The sequence below is a fragment of the Protopterus annectens genome, chromosome 5.part1 (assembly GCF_019279795.1).
Source record: "Protopterus annectens isolate FY-2018-M chromosome 5.part1, PAN1.0, whole genome shotgun sequence".
NCBI lineage: Eukaryota > Metazoa > Chordata > Ceratodontiformes > Protopteridae > Protopterus > Protopterus annectens.
The window spans coordinates 73,118,810-73,132,600 of record NC_056736.1 but is presented as its reverse complement, the minus strand read 5'-3'; the positions used below and the strand labels follow the sequence as shown (position 1 = coordinate 73,132,600).

Below are 13,791 nucleotides of genomic sequence, written 5' to 3'. Positions count from 1 at the left end.
ATCTTTTTATACTGCTAACTATTGTGCAAACATGTTTAAAATCAATATTTAGTTCTTTTATTTCGTTGTTGGAACTGTTGAAAGTCTCTGTTACCTTCATATCATTGTTTAAAGCTGTCTTGTTGATTGTAGCCATTCTGCTGTTTTCCCTGTTGTTTCCCTTGGCCCCTAAACATGTTATTTATATAAGGTTGTGGAGCAGGCAAAGGTGGATAGTCTGTATTTTCATTATCAGAGCCTGCAGAAGTATTAGTTCCATCTGTAGAGGCAAAAGAGACATTTTGGTGTTTCTTAGATCTCCCAGAAGCATTTTTAAAGCCTCTGGTACCATTCTGATTGGCTACCTTCTTAAAAGTCAAACCGGAATCATTGTCTGTAATGTCTCTTTGTAATCAAAGGCTCATCAAATAACCCTTTACCTACTGACAAAGAAAGCATGGCCCTTAATAGGTTTGGTAAAAAAAAGTCTACACTTTTTCTACTCTAGCTAGTTTCATGTGATAAAATACCAATAAAGTATTTTAGATAAAATTAAGCAAAAGATATTGTCCCTGGAGGATAACATTTCTAAGGAATTATTGGACCTTTGCCATTCCAGCTCCCAGGTGGCTAGACACTGATTACACTGCGGCTATGATGCTATGGAGGCCTCTAGCCGAGCTGCTGTATCTGGCTTTGTCTTTAGAAGGCATGCTTGGCATATGGAACAGACCCTACCAGACCATGTCATATCCAAACGTCTTGATGCACCCCTGGATAAGTACTTCCTTTTTGGGCCAAAGGCGGAGGCTATGCTAAAAAAGATGGAAGATAAAGCAAAATATGTGCAGCTGTCAAGGACTTCCTCCAAGTTCATCCTCCTAGGTTTAGTAGAAATTTTCCCACTAAACACTGGTCCTTTCCATTTCAATCAAAAAGCGGACAGAGGAAGCCTAGGAGGGAAAGGCCTTAAAGACAGGAGCAATCACAATGGCCCAGGCAGTGGTCCTCAGAAACCCCCATGCAGGGGAGTTCTAGGCCACAAGGCCCTGGCAGAGAGCAGCAATGACTCTTCCTTTCCCCTCCCCTCTCCAGAAAAGATAGGAGGAAGGCTATCTCTGTTCAAAGAAAACTGGTCCCTTATTACTTCAGACACTTGAGTTCTGAAAGTTATCTCAGATGGTTACAAGCTCACTTTCAGAGAGCCATTAAGATACTCAAGTTACCCGGATGTTCCACAAAATCAGAGGCTTTTTCTCTTATTTACAACCTATGCTCACAGGGCTCAGTGGCACCAGTACCAGATCACCTAATCGGGAAAGGTTTCTACTCCAGCTATTCATGGTTCCCAGAAAGGAAGGTTCTTGGCACCCTATTCTAGACCTGTCCATCCTCAAGTCAGTTTCTGCTGGTACCAAAATTCAAAATGTTGACTCTTCAAAAACAGCTTCCCATGATAGCCCCTCAGGCCTTAATGGTCAACTTAGACATAAAACATGTTTACTTATACATTCCTATAGAGGAATCTTGCAGAAGTTTTCTTCACTTCAGAGCAGGTAGCAGTCACTTCCAATTCTCCGTACTGCCCTTTAGCTTGTCTACTGTTCCCAGGGTCTTTACAAAGGGTTTAGCTCCTGTGATCACCTTTTGCAGAACCAGAGGGATCCAAATGTACTCCTATCTGGATGACTGCCTCATTCAAGCCACAAGTCAGTCAAAGTTCCTAAAATATCTGGCCTTCACTCAGACCCTCCTTACCTCCATGGGGTTCACCATAAATCTTCACAAATCCAACATGGACCCATCCACCAGGATAGTTTTTCTGGGGGCTGTTCTGGATTCCACCCTTCAAAAGGCCTTCCTCCTTCCAGGAAACGCCTCCTTCCTGACTCCGTACTTCCAAAACATTATGCAGAGACAGTGCTTCTCAGCCAGGGAGTTCCTCGGAGCATTAGGCTATGTGGCATCTTGTATCCTCATAATCCCTTTGGCCAGGCTACACATGAGGAAGAAGAAAAATTCTAAGAATGCAGAAAGGACCAGGACAAAGTCCAAAAATAAGTAAATGTAAAAACAGACATCCAACCAAGGCTGGGTGTTAAAAAACTCAATTTTAATTAAGGTGAATAAAATAGGTGGAGGGCGCTTTCGTGTGGAACCCGTTTCTTCAGACCATATCACAGTACAGCAATAAAACATTTAAATAAGAATAAGTTACCAATAAAAAAATGCAAAAACAAATCACATGATAACATTTAGTGATGTAAACCCCCTTTTTAAGTGCTGGTTTTAGAGACAGAGTTATTGAGACCTGGACTAGCATTAGCTCTTAAATCTAAAATACATTAATTAATTACCCTTTATGCTATGTACTGCACCTCATGTGTTTAAATATTGTCAGACTCCACTAGTTGCCTAATACAGAACACTAGGCATCCATATTTTCATGATTTAGATGACTTGCTGATTTGTACAGATTATGTATCCAGTTGTTTGTAGTACCTAAAGGTCTTTGCATCTGAATGATGTAATTTCAATCAAAAGGTACTTCAACAAAGTATTAGTTTAAGGGTGTGCACACTTATGCAACCAGCTTATTGTTCTTTTTTTATTTTTTTCCCCTAACAGGTTTGTTCAATTGAATTGTACAGATTATAGGTCACATTAAATGTGAGAAAAGTTTTGAAATGATTTATTGTGGTCTCATTTTTTTATATCACAAAAACCTGGCATTTTAACAGGGGTGTATACACTTTTTATATCCACTGTATATGGTTGTTGGGTTCTGTATTTAGGGATTTCTGGTTCATTCCTAACATCTAAAATCTCAATCTATGTGGATGATTGGCTTTTGATCCTTTTTAGATACCTTTGGTCTGAGGATATGCAACAGATATTGAAGGAGGCAAGAACATCTGCTACTAAAAAATCTTATTTGTCTAAATGGAAGAGATTTTCTTGGGTGTTAGAACAGTGGATGGTACCCATCTTGGTCAAAGGCACCCCTGGTTCCTTCAGTACCTGTGTCAGTTGCTCATTTCTGGCCTTACATGTGCACCTCTTGACCATGTCTGCCACTGGATCTCCCTCTTTCTCTTATGTCTTTAATAAAGCAGTTTATAAAGGGGTTTTACATGTCAACCTACCAAGAAAAAAGGTGGCTCCTTGGGATTTGAGCTTTGTTTTAGAAAACGTAACTCTGCCACCCTTTGAACCTGCAGCCATCTCTTCTCTAAAGTTTTTAACATGGAAGACTGACTTTTAGGTAGCATTAACATCTATTAGACTATTTTCTGAATTATAGGCTCTTTAGTCTATTCAGCCTTTTGGATTTTTTTTTTGTCTTTCATAAAGACAAGGTGAGTTTCAGTACCAACCCTTCCTTTTTGCCAAAAGTTGTCTCTGAAATTTCTCTTAATCTATACAGCTTCTTTTTTTTTTTATTCTGTCAGAAAAAAGTGAAAGTATTCTTAATTGTTTTGATGTTCACAGACAACCTATATTTTATCTGGACATTGCTTTCAGTTTTGCTTTTCCAACCATGCCAAAAATCCACCCCAGAATTTCAAGGCTCATTCTGCCAGATCTATGGTCACATCTGGGAATTTCTGGAAAAGGATAGACTTTGCATCTGTATTAAAAGCAGCAACTTGGTCCTCAATTCAAACCTTCACCAAACATTACAAATAAGACCCTGTTTCTCAAAGCTGAGCAGGCTTTGCCAGAGCTGTTCCTCAGAGAGTCCTGGACTCTGGTCCTACTTCGTCCACTCTTTTCTTCCTGAGATTTGGCAATAATGTGATGAAGAACGTAGAACAGTTGTGAATTTAACTTACTATAACAGTAGATGTTCATGTCGATCACTGCTGTAGTTCTAAAATCCTTCCTCCATCCTCCTGATTAATCCCTTCCCTGGCCAGGGTGGGGAATCCCTCTCTCTCTCTTTTTTTTTTTTTTTCTAATTTTGACAAGACTTCACTCAGAGCAGTAGGCTTCAGCCTCTCTGTTTAGAGGCAAGAAAGCTCCATGTTTTAATGCATTCATTTATCTGTCTTTATAGTAGCATGTTCTTTCATGCTAGTGGTGGATATATGATCTGTGAGGAAGAAGCCTTAAGCTTTGTAGATTAATCAGATGAACAATATGCATGATAGGATATTTTCTGTATTTGAATGGTAATCTGTTTGGTTTGATCTATGCAAAAGTGATCTATCTGAACCCCCTACTGTAAACTACACAACTGTACTGTTTTGCCAAAAGTGGGCAGATTTGGTGCTTATCTAAAGTCCTTGGTGTTTTCAGGTCTGGAGATGTATATAAATGAATCTACTTCTAAATCTCGAACCTCATATAACCGAACTTTATTTTCACAAGACGAAAATCGTGAAAGCTTAAATACCCAAACAGCGAATTTTTCCCAAGGTACGTAAACACTTGCCCAAACTTGCAGAAAACACACACCAAAGTAAGTAAAACCCACCCCCCACTATATATACCATCTCTAGGATTGCACTTCAGTGAAGAAAAGGGCATTTTGGGCAAGTGTTTACTTACCTTGGGAAAAATTTGCCCTTCAGGTATTTTAGTTTTCAAGATTTTCTTCTCGCAAAAATGAAGTTTAGTTATATGAGGTTCGAGTTTAGAAGTAGATCCATAGATATATATGGGTATACTTCAGAAGACTGATAAACCAAAAGACTGAATCTCAAAATACTGAAGGATGGAATTTGTCCCTTCTCCACTATTGTGCGATTTTAGAGTTGGTATATATAATTAGCAGGGGGTGTGTGCCCCTACATTAAAAGTGTTTTCAGTATTTTGGTTTTCAGTCTTTTGGTTTGTCAGTCTTCTGAAGTAGATCTATATATATATATATATATATATATATATATATATATATATATATATATATATGAATATCTTGTTTCTAAGGCAACAGCATCATGTTGATTGAAAGATTTAAGTTGTATAGTTGATTTAAGGTAGAAAGTATATACTGTGTGCATAATATGAAAAAACAGGACAGAAAGCCATATACATCAATAAGTGCATCTGTAGGGATTTTTCCAAATATTTTTCAATTACTTTGAATGGGATCTTGAAGAAGAATGCAGGGCTATATGGGGGAATTCAAGTTGTGGTGAGATGCATGTACTTTTTTGGGTGGGGGTGGTCAGAGAATTATTTTGGAAAGTCTAAATTGAAAAGGTATCTTTAAGGGAATATGTGTAGTGTTTTCCTGTGTCTGGTTTCTGTGGGGATGGTGTTCCATGATGATGATAACAGATTTCCAGTACTATTTTTAACTATTTATTAGGGTGTTTTAAATGGTAGGAGGAAGTTTGTTGATATCTCCTGGTAACTTTATGAGGAAAGTTTCTCCCTGTTTTCTGAGAAAGGTAGATTTTTTTTCTGTTTTTGTCAAGCTTTGTCGCCTAATGTGTTTGAGATCTGTTGCTTGTGACTTTTTGTTGAATAGTTTGGTAGCTACTGGAAAATATTTGTCTTGGAAAAGAAGGCGTATAACTGCTAGAGTAGCCATGACATTATAAGGGTCATTAATTTGAAGGAAGGGTAGCTATGTCATTTTGGATAACTCTTCATAATTTGGGAGGAGGTTGAGGCAGAAGGTAAGATTAAGAGGGGATTTGTTGTAGGTAATAGGTGGAATGTCAAACGGCAGTGGTCACTCAAGGAGTGAGTTTAGGATGTGAGACAGATGCCTGGTGTCAGAGCTATGGCCTCAAGCTCAATGCCAAAAAGTGCAGTGTCATTCCCTTTGATAAAAACTCTGTACCCATGAACTACCACATAGGCAGCAATCTACTTAACACCAAATGCGTGATAAGAGACCTTGGGACCCAGGTGGACAGTAGTCTCTCCTTTGATAGTCACATCGCCACAGTAGTCAGGAAGTCCTTCTATGTGGCACACCTCATCATAAAAGGGTTCTCATCCTGGAAAAAAGAGGTCATTGTTCCCCTCTACTCATCACTCATTAGACCCATTATAGAGTGCAACGCCCCTTTTGCAATGTACCTCACAAGACATCTGCAGCAGCTGGAAAGGCCACAGAATTACCTCACAAAGAGGATTACTGGCCTCAAAACAAATGCCCTACGCTGACCGCCTCAAAAAACTCCAGCTTTACTTCGTAGCATATCGCCTACTCCGAGGTGATCTCTGCCTAACATATAAAGCTATTTCAAACCCAGAGCTGTTAGACATGCTACACCTAAAGAAATCCCAATCCCTCCGAGCTACACGCTCTAGGGACTTAAACCTTGTCACCATAATAAACAGGATACGCTGGAGGGATAGATTCCTGTCCCAGAGACTTCCTGTACTCTGGAACAAGCTACCCATCTATGTCAAGCAAAGTTCTTCATTAGCACTCTTCAAGAAAAATCTTGATGAGTGGCTGGGAAATAGGAAATAGGAAATACACCCCGGGGATCACTTCTGTGTCTCTGCTCGACAGTGGCGCAGGAAAATAACTTTCTTGGGTGGCGTAAGCCATGGAACCTTGCTGGCTAGGCTTACGTAGGCCCTTTGGCCGATAGCCTAGTACCTACCTATGAACCTGTTTTGTGTGCATATTTGTGATTACCTGGGTGAGGCCCTAAACAGTACTGAAGTCTGTTACGTCGATACTTGAGGAAAGGAGCAGGTTCAGGTTATAGTTACCAAGACAGGTAGTGTCTTTATCAGTCATGTGATTTAATATTTTGTTAATAAGTTGCTTGATTTTTTTAAATTGAAAGGAGGTTAGTAAGCTAGACCAAGGTTTACACTGTTGATATTTTTAAATTACAGATTTAAGATTTGCTGTTTGCTGGGAATTTCTTATATTGCATGCTGCGTTTCTAAACTCCCATCTAGTGTAGCTAAGAGGCTTAAAAGTGCCAGCATCTGCCTGCCTACAAACTTTCTGTAACCTACATTTTATTTTCGTTTTTGTTTATGTAGTTTTATCCATCCATCCATCCACAAACCTTTTTTTTCCAATTTTTGTACATGAGGTTGGATTGTCACTTCAACAGTGACAATCATCTTGAGCCAAGGTTCACACTGCCATATGGCAGATTTTCTCCCACAACACACACACACACACACACACACACACACACACACACACACACACACACACACACACACACACCTGTGATCAATTTAGAGAGTCCAGTCCACCTGTTGCTTATCTTTTGGAATGAGAGAGGAAACCAGAGGACCAGGAGGAAACCCACACAAGCATAGGGAAGACATGCTGACTCCACATAGAAAGCACCCCAGACGAGAATTGATTATCCATTGTGCTACTCTTGAAAGAAAAACAAAAATACTGTATAATTTGCTGCATTCTGTAAGCAAATTTTATCTGAAATATTCCATTATTTAATAATATCTAACCAAGACCTACTATAAATCTACAAACCCAAGTCTAAATTTGGACGCAACATGTACAGCTATCACCCTACTGTTGATTGGAATAGGCTGTCACTAGAAATCAGGACCCTTACACATCCAAAACAATTTAAGACAGCCACCAAAGAGCACTTTAAAAGTCACTGGTTCTGCCACTGCACTCTCCCTCCTTAAACATCCCCTACTTCTCATACCTTTATCTACGTTCTGCCCTTAACTCACTCTTCTCACTAGCTCTCTCTAATCTTCCATGACTACTCTTTCTACTGTCTTCTAAAATCTATTAAGCAAATCGCCTCAGAGAAACATTCAATTGTAATTGTCTTGCCTTCATGCAACTACATTATGATAAAATTGGATTTTTGTAACCACTTACCCCAAAAATTATATTTTATTTTATTTTATTTTATTTTACATTTGTTTACCAGGAGTGTCCACTGGGCCAGAATGAGCCTGTTGTCAGTGGAGGCCTGGGGAGAGAAGCTCCAAGGAGACATAAGTACAACATACAGTAAAAGTGACATTAATACAACAAACAATTAAGTAAAAAATTGGAGTAAAACTAATATTAGCTACAGCAAGTTAATATTACTTATCTATATGATAAAGACATTTAGCAATCTTAAATGGATTATAATGTTGTATGAAGTATAAGGAAGGAAGAAGTGATTGATGACTATGAGTATTTAAAAGGGCAATGTGTAGTAGAATAGTGTTAAGTGGTGGCTGAGAGATAAATTAGAGTGTAGAAAAGAATAAAGGAGGATATTTGTGTGGATGGTGTGAGAGGTGGATTGTGAAATGTGTAAGAGAGTGACAGTAGTGGAGGAAGATAGCTGGATGAATAGTGAAATGGGTGAGAGAGTAATAGTACTGCAGGATCAGTTTATATGGAGTGTGGAACAGGAGCATTGCCAGTGGGCAGTTAGGTAAAGATGTAGGGTGTTTTTGAAGGAGATAACTTCATTGGTGGCTCTGAGTGTTGATGGGAGTGAGTTCCAGAGTTTGGCAACCCAGAAGGAATAGAGAGCCTGACCAGCGGGGAGTATAGTTTTTTGAACGATTAGCAGGGTCTCATTGTTTGATCTGAGTGGTCTGTTTGAATGGTATTGAGTTAGAGATGAGGAAAGGGCTGGACAGTCGAGAGGTTTATAGATTATTTTGTGGGCTGTGGTAAGCTGTTGATAGATGAGGTATTGTGGTAATTCAAGCCATTTTAGTGTGTGAAGTGAGGAACAGTGGTGGGAGGAGTAGGTGGCATTAGTTGCAAATCTTGCGATTTTGTTATAACAGGTTTCCATTTTGGTTTTTAGACATGTCCAAATGTTTGTGAGTAAGGGGGCACCATATGATAAGGTTGGTAGGAAAAAGGTAGAGGCCAGGGTCTGTTTGGTGGTGGGGCTGAGGTAGTGCTTATGTCTGTATAGGGTTCCTAGCTTTTGGTGTTTTTTTTAATGTTGTTGTGAATATGATGGTCGAAGCTTAAGCTTTCATAAGTGGTGACACCTAACAGTTTTGTATGCGAGACCTTCTTCATCTTAATAACATATTTATTTTTATACATCTTGAAATAGTTTTGCTGTACTCCTGATTATTGACACTGTATAACATTGTATTCCTACTTAATGCCTTGTAATAATCCGGTAACATTGCTGTTTAATGCTAATTTATAATGAAAATTGTTTAAAATGTTGGAGCTTTTCTCCCCGGGCCTCTGCTGAAAAAGGGCTGTTCAGCTCAGTCGGACAATCCCAGGCAACAAATGTAAAATAAATAAATTATAGTTTTGAGATATTTAATTTTTTAATATTTATGTTAAATTTGATGTTCATTATGCATTTATATTTTATTGCAGGCATTTTAATAGGCACGTTATTTAAGTATCTCAATAGTCTTTCATCTGTGTATTTAAAAAACTGTTTCACTTTATACTTCAGTATTTTTTCCCAATGTTTAACATTTACTCATATGAGTTTAATCTAGCTTTGTGATGAAGTACTGTAATAAAAGCTGAGCGAAGCTGCATGGAATACTTGATCTCTCAAACTCCTAACTTTCTCGACACAGGATGCAAGGACAGCAGAACCTAACCCCCTTCCTGGGTCATTACATAATCTGCTGTCCCGTGTCTAATCATTAGCAGCACTAACTTTGCATTTCATGATCAGCATTGTTTTGTTTCATAGAGGGCATTCCTCTTGTTTGTCAATTCTAATGAATGCCAACAAATGAAATAGTAACATTTCCATAAGGAAGAGTACATGACACAGTGTTTTAAAAGTATATAACTGTCTTAACCATTGGAAGAAGAAAAAAATACTCACGTGGATGTGTGAGCTTATTATTCAGTGTAAATGCCAGTAGCTGGTGTCAGATTCAGCTTTGTGACAGAAATTTGTAAATAATTGTAAACACTGACATTTTTTTATGCTTCTTATAGAATGGAAGATTTGGACCCGTGGGGCCAAAGTGAAGTTTTGACTGTTCTGTCTCGTTACAAGCCCCGTAGTGAAGAGGAGCTTTTCGACATCTTGAATCTTCTTGACAAGTTCCTTAAAAGCAGCCATCCAAGTGTTAATATGGCAACCACCAAGCTTTTCTTGATCTTTACCAAAAACTTTCCACATGTACAGGAGGATGTATTGGTAAGAGTGAAGGGACCACTGTTAAACATTTGTTCTTCAGAAAGTCGAGAACTTTCCTTTGTTGCTTTGTGTCACATCAAGCAAATCCTGCATAGCTTGCCTGGTCACTTTAGTGCCCACTACAAGAAATTTTTTTGTACCTATTCTGAACCTAATTATATCAAGTATCAGAAAATGGACATTTTATGTGAGCTGGTCAATGATGAGAACATCCAGCATATTCTGGAGGAACTTAAGGGCTGCTGCACAGATGTGTCACCTGATGTCGCCCAAGCAGCTGTTTTAGCAATAGGTAAGCAAGATCCAGCCTTAACAGTAACAATTTTGTTGATAGCATTTCAATTGGACATTTCAAACAGCTGAGCATACTGTTTCTGAAACTGTACATGCATTAAAATTATGTTATCCTAGACATGTTATGAAAATGGGCAATATTTCCTTGGCTCATAGGATTTCTGGTTTTGAATGCCATATATTCTGATATATATATAATATATTTATATATATATATATATCTACATATATATATATATATATATATATATATATATATATATATATATATATATATATAGGTATAAGGTACACACACACACACATGGTTTGTGTTTTAATCCAAATTTAAAATGTTGCAAAAGCAGTTTTTCATCCTGGTGCCAAACTAGACCTTCCTGATTACAGTGCTGAATCTTTTATAGTTTATTCCTATGGGTAATGTAATAAGACTTCTTAGTGCAGATCTTAAGGAGAGTTTGAACTTTATTCTGATGTTTAGTTTCCTGATTAATCCATTTATGGGTCATAGATGCGCTAAGGTCTTTCACAGCTCTCATTAAACACAGAGCATGGCAAATCCCCTTGATTAGGCTGCCAACTTATTGCAGGATGTGCACAAATACACACATGTGCACGCACACTCACACACACACTTTTTGAGGAATGGTAGTTCACTTACAGATGTGTTTGGGATGTAGGAGGAAAGCAGAGCACCCAGCTAAACCCTACATGGACAGAGCATATACAGAAAATAAAGGGAGTGCATCCAAGTCAGGAAATGAAGTGGAGAACTAAGCATCATGACTCAACAATGTTAACTATTGTGCCACTGTCCTGAATGTCTATTGACACATCGTAAGCAAGGAGATACCTACAATGTAAACAACTAAAACATTATATAGTACATTCTCAGCTCATTGCTTGACGTGTATTATAACAAAATTTTACTGTTTTAGATAATATTTATTTACAGTTTACTCATTTCTTTGTTTAAATGAACTGTTACAATTATCCTGCAGAAATGGTGCCATGAGTAATTCATGAATAATTAAGTGAATAAACTAGATTGCTTTTCTGATTTCCCCAGGAACACTGCCACTGGTATGAGTAAGAGAATGAGGTTTTTTTTTGTGCATCTTCTTGTTGTCCTTGATTTATGACACTGTCCCACACTTTTACAGTACCTCTAGCTCTATTGTATCTTCTTCCATATGAGGGTCTTTGTAACAATAATTCAGAATGTTTATGTTTAACCACCTTCCTTGTCCCTAATCCCAACCAGATTTTTGTCAGTGGTGGCTCACTTAACTTTGAGGACCATGCTGGTCTCACACCTGCACAGTTCCTGATGTTGTTGTTTTTCTTTTGGCTTTTCCCAGTTAGGGGTTGCCACAGCGGAACTCCGGACCACTAATGATTGGCAGTAGATTTTTATGGTGCCGAGGTGCCAGCTCAATGCCCAACCTTCAGCGAAGGCATGCCCATTCACGCATATCTTTCGAATGCTACTCGACTGCAGGGAGGACATGCAAACTCCACACAGAAGGCACTCCCCACACTCCAGCCAAGAATCAAACAGGAGAACCTCTTGCTGTGAGGCGACAACTCTACCGCTGCACCACCGCGGCTTCTGCACAGTTGCTGATGCAGATGTCATAAAACCCACAGATATGTACAGCATTGTTGAGTGATTTGTTCGATTCTTCTCAGGTTCATAGATGTTCTTCATGTTTCACTGTTGCAGTCATTACATTTGGGTTATCTGCTTGCAGGTAGCCCTCAGTCGGCCTGATTAACAAAGTCTTGGGTCCTGCATCTGTTGCTGTCCCTTCTTCCATGACGTCATGGGTATAAAACATGCAGCCGATGCCATTACACCAGTCTTTCTTGCCGTGCGGTGCCCGAAGCAGAAGCAGTTCAGAAGTGCCAGTCGGCCGACTCCTGAAATTTTCATTTTTGAGTTTCAGAACCAAAGTCTTCAACTAAAGCTAAGTACCCTGTTGGGGGAAACTTTTTCTTGCTCCTTACCAATGTCAGTAAAAGCTAATAATTGCATTACTTGTGGAAAGCAAATACCTCATAAAGATTTTCATTCGTACTGTATTCCTTGCTTAGGCCCTGACCACGACGTACCTTGCTGTCGGTTTTGTGCTTTATTTAATCAGCGCACTATCTGTCGTCGGTATATTTTCGCCTCTAAATATTTTGGTTCTCGGTTTAATTATCCAGAAATGTTGTCGGTTAGCCATCCGACTACCAGGATTCTGAAAAAATGCAAAGATAAAGACAGAGACAGGCCGTCGAGGTCCAAAACTGCCGATGACGCTTCTCCTAAGCCAGTTCGCCAGTACTCATTAAGGCGCTTTCGCAGCCCCTGATACCCGCTACTTCTGATTTGCAGGCCTCTACTGAGACCCATTCGGAGTCCAGTATGCTGTGAGATGCTTTAACTATGGAACCCATGGATTTCTGTACCTTGGATGGGTCTGGAGCTGCTGTGCAGGCACTGGCTTCTGAGGGTGTATTCAGGCCTACGGACTTGGATATTAAACCAACACCTCCTTCTTTACTTAGGCCTAAATCTCAATCCATGCCTAAAACACTGGCGCCCAGGCCACATGCTCAGGCCTGTATGCCTAAAAAACAAATGATAAGAATGGCTGAAGATCTAATAACTCTAATCAGGGGTAGCCAACCCTCCCCCCTTCTAAGAGGCCTAGGACTGAAGTTGATTATGAATCTTCTGATCAGGATTCTGTTTTTTCTGATTCTTCTGATGATCTGGATTTGCCTTTATCTACTTACGGCGATTCTGATGCAGAGGACTCCATTCCCTCTGCTTCCCCTCCTGAGGATTTTTCTTTTGAGGAAACCTTACATACTCTAAGGGAGCATTTCCACGGGGAAAGCCAGAATTTTTCTGATTCAAAAAAGAGGCTTAGGGATTTCCTTCTCCTACCTCAGCATAGGCCTTTAGCTATTTCTCCTGTACTAGACATTGTTGGTGATGCTTTTTCAGACTCTAGTTTGGCCCCTGATTCCCTGCCTCCTGCTCCCAGAAAACCTGACAGATACTACAGGGTCCCTGAGTCCCACAAGTTCCTTTTTAAAAATCCTATTGCAGATCCAGAGACTATTTCACAGGGGCCCAAGGGCATTAAGGCTTCTACTGCTAAAAATCCTACCCCTTCTGATAGAGACTCCAGGGCGCTGGATAGATGGGGTAAGAAGGTTTACACTTCTGCAACCTTGGCCATTAGGGTTTTAAACTGCCAGTTTCATATGTTAAAGTATCAGCAACATGTTATTGGACTGCTTAAACAGAAAATGATGTTGATTCCTGACTGTGTGGAAAATAAAGAATTACAGGATTTAATGCATTCTGCTGAACAAGTTGGAAAACATACTTTGCAATGTGGTTTTGATTCTTTAGAGGCCTCTTGCAGGGCTGCTGTTACTGGGTCTG

The 13,791-nt window shown here is 39.4% G+C and overlaps 1 protein-coding gene across 1 annotated transcript in view; it reads left to right on the top strand.

Moving 5' to 3' along the window:
* AP4B1 (adaptor related protein complex 4 subunit beta 1) overlaps nucleotides 1-13,791 on the top strand; it is a 558,401-nt gene that overhangs the window by 287,584 nt on the left and 257,026 nt on the right. Inside the window, exon 5 of the mRNA XM_044072898.1 lies at nucleotides 9,845-10,341. Within this exon, the coding sequence (XP_043928833.1) occupies nucleotides 9,845-10,341 (497 nt within the window). The remainder of the gene's footprint in view (nucleotides 1-9,844; nucleotides 10,342-13,791) is intronic.